Source organism: Micropterus dolomieu, linkage group LG17, assembly GCF_021292245.1.
Source record: "Micropterus dolomieu isolate WLL.071019.BEF.003 ecotype Adirondacks linkage group LG17, ASM2129224v1, whole genome shotgun sequence".
In the NCBI taxonomy this organism is placed as follows: domain Eukaryota; kingdom Metazoa; phylum Chordata; class Actinopteri; order Centrarchiformes; family Centrarchidae; genus Micropterus; species Micropterus dolomieu.
Genome location: NC_060166.1, coordinates 34,748,190 through 34,765,135, shown reverse-complemented (window position 1 = coordinate 34,765,135; position 16,946 = coordinate 34,748,190). Strand labels below are relative to the sequence as shown.

The window sequence follows — 16,946 nt, the reverse complement described above, 5'->3', positions numbered from 1 at the left end:
TGAAGGTGGGCTTAAAAAGTGCTTGCTCATTTTTGAATGAGAGAATCTGTGGTTTAGGTATTTTTAAAGTATATTTGTTATTGTAGGATCTGTGATTTGGTTCTTACAACTGCTTTGCTTGTTGGTAAAATACACAGATTCAGTAAAGACTCACAAATCCTTTTTTCCCCATTAATAATGTACAGAACACTCAGATGGGTATTTTTCTACAGAGCAAATATCTAAATTGTCTTTCAAAAACCGAAATTTGAGTATATTATAATAATTTTATTTTTATTTTATTAATGTCTTCAAGTCAGGGTTTAAACCTAAATGATTTGTTCAAAGATGGATTGGAATCAATAAAATGTTTTCTCTACCAAATTAAATTCTAATTATGGATATTAAACAATAGTGTCACTGTTGTCAGTATTGGGCCAGAGTTGTTCCCCTGTGTCAGTTTCCATCAGTGTTGTGATTTCAGGCTGGTCTTCTGTCCAGAATATGCAGATATTCAATCACAGCTGCTCCTTCAAATTGAAAACATTAAACATGATTGACGAATATGTTTTTTTTTAATGGCTGATGCAGATATTTAGAGAGCAGGGTGGCTGAGATATATATATAGATATAGATATAGATATAGATATATATAGATAGATATAGATATAGATATAGATATATAGATATAGATATATAGATATAGATATATAGATATAGATATATAGATATATATATATATATATATATATATATATATATAGATATATAGAGAGAGAGAGAGAGATCAAAACGAAGAAAAGTTATTTATAATTCCTCATGAGTGCAGGTTTTGGCTGATGCTGATTATCTAAAAATGCTAGATATTGACTTGATTAATCGGTCTCTCCCTAATATTTAGGGTTTCACTTCTTAGCCCGAGTTCTAAAGGTGCATTCCCACCGAAAGTGAATTTAATATTCGCCTCGCTTTACTCGCGCGAGTTTGACCGCTGGACATTTTGAGTGTTCACGCATACTACAGCTATATGAACACAAAGTAAACCCTTGGCTGTGATTTAATTGCAATAAACGGACAACTTTCAAAATACGTGTTTTCTGATTGGAGTTCGGATCGATCAGGGCTATGCTATGCTGCTATGCAGCTCCCCGTCGTCCAGTGGATTGTCATTACACCGCTCGCCTAGTCCTCTACAAATAACGCTCCGAAGCCGCCGCTAACGTTTGGACAATCTCACTGCTGATAGGTTTTCGCAACATCGCGTCAAGCAAAAAATTTGAACTCGCGCGAACCAGCGAATTGCGCGACAAACGCCTCATTCGCGCTGCCCGGAGCGAATTCGCTAGAATTTGCGTCTTTGCATTGAGTTTGTATGTAATCAAGCCGCCAAAAATGCTGGAGTCGCTTTCGGTGGGAACGCACCTTAACACCAGGGAACGCGGTTGAAGTGTAGACATTCTGTGAGAGGCCATAAGTGTGTGATGTTCTGTTTTGACCAGATCTTCTCTGTGCTCTAATAATGACTGAAATCTGTTGTCGTATCGGCTCTGCATCAGATGGTTGATGCAGTTTCATGTCATGGGAAATTAAGTTAGTGTAACAACCACTACCTAATTTACTGTAATAGTAGACAGATGTAAGCAGGCCTGCTCAGCCTTATGTTGAAGACACACACACACACAGTGGTGGAAGAAGTAGTCAGAAAAGTAAAATTACCTATACAACCATGTTAAAATACTCCATCACTAGTAAAAGTCCTGAATTTAAAATCCTACCTAAATAAAAGTTCCTATGTATTATCTGCAAAATATACTTAGTATCAAAAGTAAAAGTAATCATGCTGCAGTAAAATGTCCCCTGAAAGTACTTTAGAGTTAGGTAGTTTAGTCCAGTGGATCACACTCCAGTGGCATAGAAGTCTAAAGTAGCTTAATATGGAAATACTCAAGTAAAGCACAAGTACCTCAATATAGTACTGCTGTAAATGTACTAAGTTACTTTCCACCGCTGAGCAGGCTGATGGTTGTTAGAGCAGTCAGTAGTTCCAAGGTCACACGGTGTGCAGTATGTTTGCACAGCACTTTATAAATCTGGGAAAGGCTGGGAGAGGTGCTGTCCTGTGTGTGTGTGGTTGTCTGTTTTTGCGGTAGTGAGAGAACAGGCTATTAATTATCACCCCTGATTCAGCACCAGCAAGCTAATGTAAGAGCACCTTAACAACAACGGTAACCTGAACGCTGCTGTCTGCCTTTTGGTGTCTCACTTTTTAAATCAACGTCTGTGTCCCGTCTCCATTTAAGTAATAATACATGTGTTCGTTTTTTAACTTGGGAGCTGCTCAACGCACCACTTAAGTAAAAATACTCTATATTAAATCCAGTGTGAGTAAAAAGACACTTGACAAACAGTGGTAATGTTTGTTTTTTTTTGCCTTTCCTGGTAACTTTGTGTACCAGTTGCCTTGGCAGGTCACCAGCCATAATTTAGAGGCTGTTTATTGCTTCAATTCTAGAAATGTGGTTGGCTATAAAAAAGTTAGGGATTTATCACTCATTCTGGCCTTTTTATGTGAACAAGAGCGTTTCTATGCATTAATTAAACTTGTTCCCAAAGTCCGTAAACATCAGAGTTTTGCATTAAATAAGGGACATAGTCAGCAACACTTAAAACTTGTGGTAACTGAATAGAAGTGTTCACAGTACATATTCAGAATAGTTAAGTATGTTAGTATAATTATGTAAGCTATGCCTCATTGGAGCCGCAGATAGAAAATCATGAGACTGGAGGGAGGAAATGTGTGATGCGTGTTCTCTTTGTCATTCCTGAAGCTGATGAGGTGTTTTCAAAGAAACGGTGTCTTTCAGTTTCCTAAAATCCAGGCAAGGCGGACCTAATTTGATGACACAGTTATTACTTACTTGCTAGCGACACCCACAGATCCCTGATCTTTGTCTTTTTTGTGTCAGAGAATTTTTTTTATTGATTGCTGTCAGGAGAATTTCAACACAGTGCCTCTAGAATTATTTGCCTACCTTAACTTCAATGCTAACAATTGACAACTAAACATTGTATTAGAGAGAGCAAACATTTTTCTTTTAGTAAGTACTGAAAACACAGTGTAAATGGATTGTAATAAGTTTAGATAATGTTTTTGATTCCCAGTAGTTGAAATTTAGATTTTTTAGTTTGATTTTATTATTTTACATGACTTTGCAGTGTGTCCAATGCAGTCCAATACAACAGCCCTGCCATAACGAATAACTTTACAAAGGTCCTAATTTCAGCTTTTGTAGACATTGGCGGGAATGTTTAAATTAAACTGTTTTAGCATTGAGATCATAGTTAGTGATGTCGTTGTAGACTGCATGATATTCAGTGGCATTTCTAATTAGGACCGCAACTAACGATTATTTTCATTATCGATGCCGTCTGTCTGTCATTTTAACGACTGATCAATTAGTTGTCTATAAAATGTCAAAAAATAGTGATGTCCTTAAATGTTTTGTTTTGTCCACAACACAAAGTTTACTTTAGTTTACTTTAAATTTAGTTTACTTTAAAAGACGAGTAAAGAAACCTGGAAATAATCACATTTGAGGAGCTGACATTTGGACATTTTTTCTTAGAAAAATGACTCAGAACAATTAATTGATTTTTAAAATAGTTGGCAATTAATTTAATAGTTAACAACTACTCAATTAATTTACTAATCGTTGCAACTCTATTTCTAATATTCTGCTACCCTCCAGTTTGGAAATGGGAAGAACAACACCTCTCAGTATTCAACACCACCACCTCAAACGATCACCTCAGTAAAACCTGAAATTTAATTCACACATTTTTTTAAACAATGTCCACAAAACTGAACTATTTAACTATTACAAACTTTGCAAAGATAGATGTTATGGCAGACTTGATTCCAAGTCTGGGAATATTTGCCCTTTCTTTTTGGTCCTTTGTAATGTTAAAGAGATTTCCTCTCTTGCATGAATTTATTTTTGTGCAGAGATTACAAGATGCTATATCGCCACTGTCTTTTGTTAAGATCAACCATGCGCTTGAGATGAAGATCCTGGTTTAGAATTGCTTTCAGGAATCAATAAGCAAAATCAAAAAGCAGGTTTCCTAACAAATTCACAACCTTTTATGCATTTAAATCTGGTTCCTATTCAGAACCTTTTCATACCCGACTAGATCATTGCAGTTAAATAGGTCTGTTGTGCCTGACGTTGTCTTTCAGAGTGGACCACCCATGTACAATACTTGAATCAGGCCAGAGGACAGCAGCTTCATCCAGAGCTCATCAGCCTTTCTCTGGCCCACTGACCAGACAGGCTTTCTCACTGTTCAGCCAGGCATACGTGGGCGGCATTGCCTCTCTCTCTCCCCCTTTGCTGCTAGGTTGAGTTCAGGGGAGAGAGGAAAAGTGGGGGGAGGGTGGGAGACTATTAAAGGGAGCAGAAAGAGAGTTTGAGGGTAATGGTGGGGGTTGAGGGAGACTGTGATGAGAGAGTGATGGATTTTTTGAGTAGGAGGGAGAGGAAAACACAGGGAAGCTATAACTACAGTGATTGTTGTGTTCAGGGAGGGACCTGCTTGTTTTGCTCTTTGAGAGGAGGGGCCCTATATAGCTTCTGGTTTACTCTGTCTGTGTGAGCATTAAAACTGTTTGAGTGGGTGGCAGGGTGCACCAGTAAAGCTCTTTTACTGTTTTAGCATCAGGTAAAAAGATTTTTCCCTCCAAAGCCACACCACATTTGTTGACCATACTATATTCCTCGATTCGAGACCCCACACTTTATCTTTGAGCTTTTTGTGTAGACCGTACACCTGCTGCAGCTGTAAATCACTCTCCTTGTATGCCTGGAGCTCACCTGTCCAACTCTCTGTCTGTCTGCACAAATCTTGTGCGATACGGGAAAATATATATTTTGTATCTGAGCCTCACCATTTTCTATCAAAATAAAAGTGTTCACATTCTCATTTTAAAACCCATAGTGTGGTAAACTAAATGGGTTGTATAATTGTCTTGTAGCCTGCATCTCTGTTGTTATTTCTTGACGCACATTTATTGGCTTTTAAATGAGCTACACTGAATTGCATACCCAGACACACATTGAGCTCACACATAAAGCTCTCCATTTACACACAAACTGTTATGTTTTATAATACAAACTATGTGCATGCCACCAAGTAAATAAAGGTCTCTGTCACGATCTTTGAGGTCATAATAATCTGTTTGCTACTTGGCATTCGTTATTGAGTTCTGGCTCTTGACAGCAGCAGTAAAATCTTGTTTTTCCGCCTTACCCTCAAGCTAACAGTTCTAGATATCTCCAGATGCTGCAAAAATCTCAGGGTCTGAAAGCCACAATCCTCCATGATTCACAGCCAGACCACTGCCTGTGAATATGAAACGTTCAGTGTCATTCTCAATCTCCACATGACAATATTTTGTTCAGATTTACGGTCTGATGAAACTACTTATGCTTTCAGTAAGATATTAGGACTCAAGCCATTAATTAACAGCCTTAACCGTTCCCATCTTGCAGATAAATTATACAGTGAATCTACATATCGATTTATGTTATTGTACTCCGTAGGTAATGTGTTGATTTCTCCAGCCACCTCATTCATGTCATCCTTCCTTAAGGCAATAGTTACTATCTGTGTCCTGGAGTCAAATGCATTGATTGACTGTATTGCTGTCTCAGCTGAACACTAATGATAGGTCTCTACAGTGATTTATACGCCTCTTCACAGTTGTCACCAGACTCATTATGACTGGAAAGAGGCATTTGCCATCAGTGTTGTAAGCTCGCTGTAAAGAGTTAGTGTTTGGGTGGAGATGAACTCTGTTTTTCTTTTCAGGGTAGTAACTGAACATTTATCTTAAAGGGTTTGTTCTGATTTTTTACAATGGGGTTGTATGAGGCACTTACACATACACATAATGTACATGCATAGTCAAGTGTATTGTTTACATTAGACAGCGGTCGGCATGCCCCCAGTTTGGAGAAGCTGACAGGAGTTTCCTGCATTTAAGCTAAGCAACGTACCGCTTTTTTGGTGTGTAAAATACTGTTGACCCTTTTATGTATTGCACTGTCCTGCTGGCTTTGCACAATGTAATAACAATCAAAAGTATTCAGGAATAACTGACACTATGGATAGTTATCACATGCGCAATAGCTCAGAGATATACCGATGCCTGTGCTATTTGTAGGAGAGACTGTGTTATGTTGATGTTCTGTGTTGGCGCTGTTGAGACTGCGTTGTTGGCTCTGAAGCTTGCTTTTCTCAGTGTGTTCCTGGGCGGGTCCTGCTAGACTTCAAACACTCCTGCTGTGAAAGGCTTTATTAACACTGCAGACTGTGAGCTCGGCAACATGACTCATGCCCTCTTACTCATGATCCGCCCAGATCGCCCTCTCACTCCATTCGCCCGCCACCATCCGCCCGTCCCTTTCTGGTCCTCTCATCTTTTTCATTGCCTTGTTTTTAACTTCCCCTGTTTTTTGTTCTTTTCTTTTTGAGTAAATGGGCTGAGTTTGGCACAATATTTTGTAGAATAACAAGAGGAGAGAAGAACAGAGAGAGAATGTAATGGGTCAAGCACCCCACCGCTCCTGTTGTCCCCTCTGGTCTCCTGCCCAGCAGGGTCTGGTTCTGCTTATAACACTGATCACCAGTGAGCCTCTATTTGACTACTGGGAGTGTCTCATTTGATACCCACTGACAAAGCAGCACGGTAGAGAGGGAGACTGTTGAGACCCAAACCAAAAGTGGTGAGCAGTGCTTCAGAGGATAGTATGTAAATTCACATCAGAGTTTTCCTTCCATATGAAGGTTTTCATTCCAATCAGCCTCTATAGCAGCAGATATCAGTGATTTCATTGATTAAGTGGGGATATCGGTGATAATGCACTTGTTCCTGTAATTGGTTTACAGTAAGATAATATGAAAGTTTGAATGTTAAAATTGAAAACTAAAGTCAAGGGGACTTTTCTGACCCATATTGTATGTGATTATTTGTATTTAATATCCAGAACAACAGTTCTACAATAAATACAGAATTTGTGAAACTTAATTATTAGTGGTCGTCTCACGCACATGCCCGCCCGCTGCCGAAGTTGAATTGTCTTGAAATTTTTGTATGCGACGTGCAGCACAAATCATTGGAAGAGAGACTGATCCTCGCTGTTGTAAGTTTCCAGAATCTATTACTGTTTACTAAATAGGACATCAACAGGAGGGAATTTGCATGGCAGAGCATCCCCGTAAAACTAGATGAAGGCCTATCCGGTAAAGGCAAGGCAAGTTGATTTGTATAGCACATTTCAACAACAAGGTAATTCAAAGTACTTTACATAAAACATAAAAGCAACAGGGAAATATAAAAAAAAGTTTAAAAGCACCATAGGGAAATTAAAAAAATACACATTAAAAAATAATAAAAGTTAAATAGGCTACAGCTGTGTAGTGCACAGAAGCCATTGCCATAGTTTCTATCCATAGAGCTCCTGCCGTTTACTCGCTTGTCTCCTGTTCACCTGAGGAAAGAGCAACCCTGCGTGGCCAAGCGACTACGTTGTGACTTGCAGGCTGATACCCATCCCACTCCTCCTGTGACCCATGGTTTTACTGTACAGTGTATTCAGAGTCAGTGAAGAATGGACTTTCAAAATAATAATAAAAACTGTATTAATGTGCGATAAAATAATGTATCGGCGTTAATTAATTAACGCTGCAACGTGCCCAGCCCTATTAATTATAGAACTTTAGTTGACAATACGTCTACTCTGCAGATATTTTGTCCTGTAATAGAATACATGCAGATTATTAATGATGGCTCTGTTCTATTGAAGTGTCCTTGTAAAACATGACATTGTGACAGTGAGCCAGCAAGCACAGGAAACCAAAGCAGGTAAAAGGAATAATTCAGCCATCATTAATTTTATTATTTATACATGTCCTTTCCCGACAGTGACACATTAGATGACACATTAGTGATAAAGGCTTGTGTCGACGAGATGTCGACTTCGTCGTTTGATGGTACATTTTAATTCTGTACCTTGTGGTGATGCTGTACTGGACTGGAGTATTTCATGTGTCCAATATTTTGTCCCCCTAGTTGACTCGGTGTATAGATGACCAAAAATATTATTTATAATGTTACTTTGGTTGGGACCAACAGCAGCCCACCGTGGATTCCAGTCCTACTGCAGCTGTCAGTTGCCCTCACAGGAAAATGTCATCATCGTTCTTCCACTTTCATACTCTGATAAGTCAGAATTATTTTTAAATAAAGCACACAATGGAGTATGCATCTGGTTTAGTGGACAGAAAGTGAGCTGTCAACAGCAGAGTGGACTGTACAGTCTTGAATGTACTTGCATAGCACAGAGTGACACCGGAGCTTTGACAGTCTCAGTGTTGAGAGACGGCGAGAAAAGCAGCAAGTGATGACGAGGATATGGCTTATTGAAGATGTTACTCTGATGTTTGTCCCCCCTCCAGGCTGGTTGTGTTACCAAGCTCATTAGGAAATACTGGAGTAGGAGCAGTCTTCCTGTCTTTAATGGTAGACCAGCAGTGAGCCTATTGTTGAGCCTGCTGATGAACTTCAGCTAAAGGTCACGACTGGTTTATTGCCAGTACTCTGCTAATTGCTCAATGGGCCTGAATAAACCAGTTGTGTGGTTATTTATTTTCTGAACTACACACACATGCACACACACACACAAGTACAAATAATATTTATCATGGTGATGTGAGTTTTGCAAATAAGGCCTTGTTTTTTGGTCTACACCAGTTTGGTTGCTGCTTTGTAAGCTGTCAGCCATAAAGAGTAAATTTAGACCTGCTCTATTATATGACAAGTGCCCTGAGATAACTTCTGTTATGATGATAAACTTAAGTGAATCACTGAGAATTATGCGAAATAGGCTTTAAATGGTTTTACCCTCTCAATCATTGATTGCATTTTTATAGGACACCAGCCTGCAATCCATGTGCATTTTAAATGCTGTTTGGACCAGGTGTATTTTTACATTCACATGTACCTGACATATTCTTGGCAGTGAAGTCAAGACAGTGGTTGAGTGATTCCTGAAGTTTCCGTCCATGCCTGTCTGCATGCTTAGGGCATGTATGTATGGTATGATTTACATATGTCCTTCGGAAGCATTACATTTGCATTTTATCCTCACTCTTTCCTGCTTCCTCCCTGCAGCTGCCTCAGCCGCCATCATGTTCACTAAAAAGAAGAAATCTCGTATCCAGATCTCTGCTCCATCCAACTTCGAGCATCGCGTTCATACTGACTTTGACGAGCAGGAGCAGAAGTTTGTCGGGTTGCCACGGCAATGGCAGTCGCTCATCGAAGACACCGCCAAAAGACCCAAACCCTTCATCGATGTGAATGTCATCACTGCCGTGGAGCCACACAAGGTGGGGGTGAGCGGAAAATGATACATTTTCAAAAATTGTCATTGAATGTCATGAATTCTTGTTTTATCAGTTTGTGAATTTTGGCCACTAGATTGAGCTACATTTTGACTAAATTATAACTTATGAGACTGACATTTAGGTAGCCAAGACTTTTGCATGGTCACTGCAGTGCCTTGGTCTTCAAAAGCCAAATTTAGGTAAAACAGTCAAGTTGAGTCTTCCTTTTGCACTAATAAACTTGGCGGCACTAATTGTAAATCTTAGCTGGAAGGCTCTGAAGGAATGTCTTTGATACTTAAAATATTAATTATTGAAGTACAAACAATTTTAACTAATGATAACCGGGTTCGGTCACCACGGTATTACAAACTCGCAGCAAATAATGTCTAGCATTAGTCGAAGTTAGCGACAGTCTCCCAGAAGCAGGCGCGCATGCGCAGTATGCAACGTGGGTTGCTGCAGAGATTTTATGAGAGTGCTGAGGGAAACTTGATTGAAGAAAATGACCTTATAGTGAACACAGGGTGATTTAACTTTTAGCTTTGGTTTGTCTGTCTGACGCTAACAGTAAACTGAAGCTCTCAGTGTTAGCTGCTGTTGTAAAAACGCTACACGTGTGCCTGCAGACTCTATTCGTCCACTGCACATGATAACAGGTTATGCAGTTTAGTCAACCAACCAGCATATCTTGTTCATTTTTAATCCAGCGGCTATCAAATTAGTTGTAAAAGTGTCAGAACAGGAGAAATACTATCGACTCCTCCTGTATTTATGTCAGTTGTTGGGCTCATTGCAGTTACTATCACTGTCTTCTGAAGACTTAATTGTTTTAATGTAATTGTGCACGGGGTCATTGCATTACCGATATAATATAAAATCTTGATAATGCACACTTAGATGGTTTTAATATGTTTACACAAGATATTGGCTATTGGTTATTTTAATGTTTATGCAAATAAAATTGCTATTTTATTTGTAGTTAACAAAATAAAACTTGTTGAAATAGTTTCAGTGTGTGTATCAGTACTTTTTCGGCACATTTTTACAATACCGTGATAATACTGATAACCATGATAATTTTGGTCACTAATATTGCGATGTGAAATTTTCAAACCGTTTTTTACCAAAGTGATTCAGACAAGACGCTTTGTGTGTTCTCATCTGTTCATCCTCTGTCCACCAAGGTTTTTTTTTTTTGTTTTTATTTCTCTCCTTCAAATCTACAGACAATTGTGCGTGGCAACAAACTTGGAGTGGACGGCTCTCTAACATGGCTGTTGGATGAGTTTGACACCATGTCTGTGACTCGCTCCAACTCCCTGCGACGAGGCAGCCCTCCCATCCAGCCTCGCAAGGACTCGAGCTCTTCAGGAGGAGGAGGGCAGGAGAACGGAGATCCTCACCACCGCCACCACTCACAACCAGAAAGACAAGAGAGGTAAGCTGTCAAACTGCAGCTCCGGGTGGAGTAAATGGCACATATTTTGAACACAAATAAGTTGAAGCATTTCATTATTGTGCATTTACTCGCTGATTGTTTCTTTAGAAGTGGGATATAGCACGGATTGTTTGTTGTGGCATCATTATTTTACGAACAGGAGCAAAGTAGAGATTTTATCAACACAAACCAACGAGCTGTTGCACCACGAGTATCTGTACTGATGTTTGCATCGCTCTCCTTCTCAGAGACCGAACCAGACCAGAACCCCAGAGTGGCGGTGACCCCCGCCAGGGTCAGCACGTAATCCGTCCGCAGTGGGATGAGGTAGTCCAGGGTCGTCCCCAGCAGCAGCCTCGGGGCCAAGAGCCCAGCAGGGCCCACAGAGACAGACCAGGCTCCGGCCCTCCTCCTCCCCCTCACAGAGACAGGGAGCATCGGGACCGGGACAAGGTAGGGACTGGACCCAGCACCTCATCTTCATAGTTATTAGTAATAAGATTCTTTATATGGACATTGCTGTTCATAGGACACGGCTCTCTTTCCTGTAGTCATTATTTTCTAGACCAGGGGTCGGGAACCTATGGCTCGCAAGCCCGATGTGGCTCTTTTGGATGGCTGCATCTGGCTCGCAGACAAATCTTTAATAAACAAAAATAATAACGTTAAAAATATAAAACATTCTCATGTATTTCAATCCATTCATTTCCTACCGCGCATGTTCATGGTTGCGGGTGGCTGGAGCCAATCACAGCTGTACTCCGGGACAACACCAAATTTTTATTGGATAATGCGTAACATACACGGGTCGTTGTGAGGTCAGAAAGTAAATGTCCCGCCTTTTAATCAAGTAGTCAGCTAGCTAGCTAATTGCAGAAACCCTTTTGACAAAGAAGATGGCTAAAAGAAAAAAAGATGAGGAGTATCGTACTTTTTAGCAGGAATGGACAGAGGAATTCGCCTTTGTGGAGAGAGCAGGTTCTGCAGTGTGTCTAATATGCAATGATAAAATTGCATCGATGAAACGGTCAAATATAAAGCGACACACGCAATACTACATTTGCATCGAAATATCCTGCGGGGGACAGCAGGAATAAAGCATGTCAAGAGCTACTGTGCAGAGTGCAAGCTAGTCAGCAGCAACTCCGTGTTTGGACACAACAAGGTGACTGGAAATCGGTTAGCTTTGCTGGTGCTTTAGCAATTGTGAGAAACGGAAAGCTATTCACAGATGGGGAGTATGCCAAAACATTCATGCTTGATGTTGCCAATGAACTTTTTGACGACAAAGATAAAGATAAAGACAAGATAATCAAGCGAATAAAAGACATGCCTCTGTCGGCAAGAACTGTTCACGATCATACCATCGTGATGGCAAATCAAATTGAGGCAACACAAGGGAAGGACATAAATGCAGCACCATTCTTTTCTCTCGCTTTGGATGAGTCAACAGACGTAAGCCATTTATCCCAGTTCAGCGTGATTGCAAGGTATGCTGTCGGTGACACACTACGTGAGGAAAGTCTTGCTGTTTTACCTTTGAAAGGGACAACAAGAGGGGAGGATTTATTCAAGTCTGAAGTTTGCTGAAGAAAAAAAATCTACCGATTGATAAACTTATTTCGGTGTGTACTGACGGTGCTCCGTGCATGGTGGGGAAAAACAGAGGATTCGTAGCGCTTCTTCATGAACATGAAAAGAGACCCATCCTAAGTTTTCACTGCATCCTACATCAGGAGGCGCTTTGTGCTCAGATGTGTGGCGAGCAGCTTGGTGAGGTGATGTCGCTAGTCATTCGGGTGGTCAACTATTGTTGCCTGAGCTTTAAATGATCGCCAGTTTAAAACACTGCTATATGAAGTTGGGAATAATTATCCTGGTCTGCTTCTGCACAGCAATGTGCGTTGGTTGTCAATAGGGAAGGTGCTTAGTTTCCAGGTTTGTCTGAGCGAAATCCAGACTTTTCTTGAAATGAAAAATGTCGAGCATCCTGAGTTAGCTAACACTGAGTGGCTCCTGAAGTTCTACTATCTCGTGGACATGACTGAAAATCTGAACCAGCTCAATGTGAAAATGCAAGGCGTTGGAAATACCGTCTTATCCCTTCAACAAGCAGTGTTTGCATTTGAAAACAAGCTGGAACTCTTCATCGCTGACATTGAAACAGGTCGTTTACTACACTTTGAAAAACTGGGACAGTTTAAATATGCATGCACAGCAAGTGACCCTGCTCAACATCTTGATCTTCAGCAGCTAGCGGGCTTCACATCTAATCTCCTGCTGTCATTCAAAGCGCGCTTTGGAGAATTTCGTGAGCGCGCTCGTCTTTTTAAGTTCATCACCCATCCACACAAGTGTGCAGGGGACAGTGTCGAGCTGAGTTACATCCCCGGTGTCTCCGCCAGAGATTTTGAGCTACAAGCTGCTGACCTGAAGGCCTCAGACATGTAGGTGAATAAGTTCAAGTCACTGAATGAAGATTTGGAAAGACTTGCACGACAGCAAGCAGAGTTGGCGAGCAAACACAAGTGGGGAGAATTGAGAAAACTTCAACCCGCAGACTTGGAACGCGCTTCCCGTCACATAGCACACACTTCAGCGTGTGAGTATTGCTGTACTGACAATGTTTGGCTCTACGTATGCATGTGAGCAGTCTTTCTCACATCTAAAGAACATGAAGACCAATCTACGATCACGTTTAACGGATGGAAGTCTCAACGCCTGCATGAAGCTTAACCTCACCACGTATCAACCAGACTACAAAGCCATCAGCAAAACCATGCAGCACCAGAAGTTGCATTAATGGTAGGAAGTACTTTATTCAACATTGGTTAGCAACAACATAACAACGTTATTAAAAAGAATTCAGAGACTTATTGTACTTTAAAGTGTTGGTCTTACATAAAATGCACACATTTACTTGTATTTAGTGTTAAACATATTGTATGGCTCTCACGGAATTACATTTTAAAATATGTGGCGTTCATGGCTCTCTCAGTCAAAAAGGTTCCCGACCCCTTTTCTAGACCAATATATTAAGTCCTAGCCTTGTAGATTTTAGTTAATAATACAACACTTTAGGTATCTTTGATTTGTTTTAATTTGATATTGTAACAGCTTCATTTATGCATCTTTTTCTCTGTCTATTTTTCCTTGCATACATCCCACTAATCCCTCCATCTCTCAAACCCTGCCTTTCTTCAGGAGCAGGTGCCTCACAGGGATCAACCCAGTGACCACAGGCCAAAGTCTAGCTACATGGTGCGGGATGGCAGCCCTCAGTCTCCCAGGGACAAGAGACCTCTCTCTGGGCCCAACATCCGCACCCCAAACCTGCCAGTAACAGAGGGGGTGATGAAGACTGCCCAACAGACCACACGGCCGTTTAACACCTACCCGAGGACAGACAGCGAGGGCGGACGCAGCCCCACAGGACAGGTAGGGACGGCAGCATGGACAGAAAGACAGGTGGCTGTTTCCAGCCAGTACAGGCACAAGGAGAGACAGCAGCCCTGAGGGAAGCTATTGACTGAGAGAAAAAGGCAGACAGGTGCAAATTGAGCTGCTGGCTGATGGATGATAGCTCCCGTCACCTTGCTCTTTGTTCTCCAGGTCAGATTTAGCTGCTTCTGTCCTGGATCTCATTATTTTAGATTTATGGAGTTCAGGGCTTTTAAAAAAGCAGAACAACCTTGCTGTGGCAAATTGCTTTACAGAATTATGTTATGGATTGTTTGATTTGTGTTATTTGTATTTTCGATGTACACTAAACCAAAGCTTTTCCCATACAATTTATACTGCAGTAACTATCCATTTAGTATCTGTGTGTATTAGGCCAATTCAGTTTGCAATCTGCAAATCAGTGAGCAGGATGTCTTTAAGGTATTATTGGATTTTTATATCATCAATCTGATGAAGTACCTTGATTTATTTCAGGTATTGAATTTGCTAGATTAGGCAAAAACAGACCTTTCTATCAAATTAGATTTTCCTGAATTACTATATTACATTATACTGTATAATGATAACGTGGTGGAGTAGAGATGGGGATCGAGATCCGGTTCCAAAATTTCTCAAAACCTGAAAATCAATAAGATCTGACCTATAAAGTAACGTTGTGTCTCGAGCGTGAAATCTGATTTAACTTGAAACGTGATGAATAAGAGAACTATGATGGCACCGAAACGCGGTATTAAACAGGCCGGAATGTTTATCATCAGGCTGCAGCCTCTGCTGCTCTCTGTCGGCTCCTTCACATGCACACAGCGGCAGCAGAGAAAGATGCTGCCACGTCTCGTTGGAGACGGTGAAGGTAAATAGCTCCAAACTACTTGAGTTACCGACAGCTACGCTCGTTACTGTAAGTACGTGCAATAAAACCTTTGCGAGTAAAAAGACAATACTTCATCAATCCACCTGTCTGTAAGGTAAACATGTAGAAAGGGTTGATTTAATCATCTCTGTCCCCGGTCTCACATCCTGTATGTTTCATACAAGCACAGCAAACTTAGCTTGGCAATTAGCCAAATGTTAAAAACAAGCTAAATAGAAAGCTGTCTGTCTGGAGCATAGACTGGTCTGTAGTCTTAAAATTTGTCACATTGTTAGAAACTCAGCTGCTGGCTGTGACAAACCAGCAGCTCCTCCTTTGGCCTGGTAGGGATACCTGCAGGCAGTGAATAACAGCAGATAGGAGGAGGAACTGAGACTGCAGTCTGAGTTTTAATTCCTTCTAAATGTCACCACAATGTTGCTGCTCCAGAAACAACATTTAGCTGTATTTAAAATCTTCAATTCTAATCCTGTAATTAATTTTAAAACAACCAGGCAGTTAATATACACACTTCCGTATTTGTTTATTTATCACAAGTCATATGTCATCTCAATATATAACAATGTTATCGCACATTGAATATTTTCCTCGTACCTTGGGTCAGGTCTTACCAAATAACCGTCACCAAATAATAGTAAAGTATCAATAAAGAATCGGATTGTCAATCCAATCAATAAAAATGTACAATCCCCATCGCTAACGTGGAGTAAAATGAAATAACCTGTGATGGTGGATTAAATGCCAACAACCCCCTCTTACTGTGTAAATGTGGTGTTAATATTTTTGTTGTTGTAAGTTAGGGGTGTGCATCTTCACTGGTCTCACGATTCGATTATGATTATCCTGTCAACGATTTGATTCGATATCACGATGCCTCACTTCTAGGCGTGGGAATCTCTAGGCACCTCATTATGATTATGAGGGCTACGATATGATTGGAAAACGAACAGGATAAATATGTATTTTTCTCACTGTGTGGCTACTTGGTACTTTTAATGCAGTATTTATAATGATAGAACCAAGTAGATAGTAATGACATGTGGCTATTTAATGTTACTTCCTGTAAATGTAGCTAATTCTACATAGCATTATTACAGCATCATTGCTGCCCTCTGTTGCTGCGGTTTTCATTTCTGATGCTGCTGTTATTAGTATAGTTTCAGATAGGAGTTACACTACTCCTGTGGCAAAGAACCTTGGTGTTTGGTTTGATAGTAATTTAAATTTCGAGCAGCACACCACAAAGCTTGTTCAATCATGTTTTTATCAACTTAGAAATATAGCAAAAATTCGATCTATGTTAACTAAAGGACACCGAGACCATTTTACACGCCTTCATCTCATCACGCCTGGATTATTGCAACAGCCTTTTCACCTGTTTAACCCAAAAATCTATTGATCGACTCCAGACTGTCCAGAACTCAGCTGCCAGGCTTTTAACCAGAACAAAGAAATATGACCACATTACTCCTATTTTAGCTTCATTACACTGGCTCCCAGTATGTTTTAGAATTGACTTTAAAATTCTATTGATCACTTTTAAAGCTCTTCATGGCCTCTCGCCTTGTTATATTTCTGAACTTTTAGTCCCATACGCACCAGCACGTACCTTGAGATCCTCGGGCAGAGGTCTGTTGTCTGTTCCAGAGTCTCGACTGAAAACTAAAGGGGACAGAGCGTTTGCTGTCGGGGCCCCGAGGCTCTGGAACAGCCTGCCCGAGGAAATCAGGTCGGCTGAGTCAG

General features: G+C 40.6%; 1 protein-coding gene across 3 annotated transcripts in view; it reads left to right on the top strand.

Moving 5' to 3' along the window:
• pak4 (p21 protein (Cdc42/Rac)-activated kinase 4) overlaps window positions 1-16,946 on the top strand; it is a 42,215-nt gene that overhangs the window by 10,992 nt on the left and 14,277 nt on the right. For 2 of the 3 annotated variants that reach the window (XM_046073135.1, XM_046073136.1), the window contains exons 2-5: window positions 9,215-9,438; window positions 10,659-10,870; window positions 11,119-11,323; window positions 14,075-14,308. In XM_046073135.1, the coding sequence (XP_045929091.1) occupies window positions 9,232-9,438; window positions 10,659-10,870; window positions 11,119-11,323; window positions 14,075-14,308 (858 nt within the window). In that variant the 5' untranslated portion in view covers window positions 9,215-9,231. The remainder of the gene's footprint in view (window positions 1-9,214; window positions 9,439-10,658; window positions 10,871-11,118; window positions 11,324-14,074; window positions 14,309-16,946) is intronic. The other variant, XM_046073137.1, reaches the window with a different exon arrangement.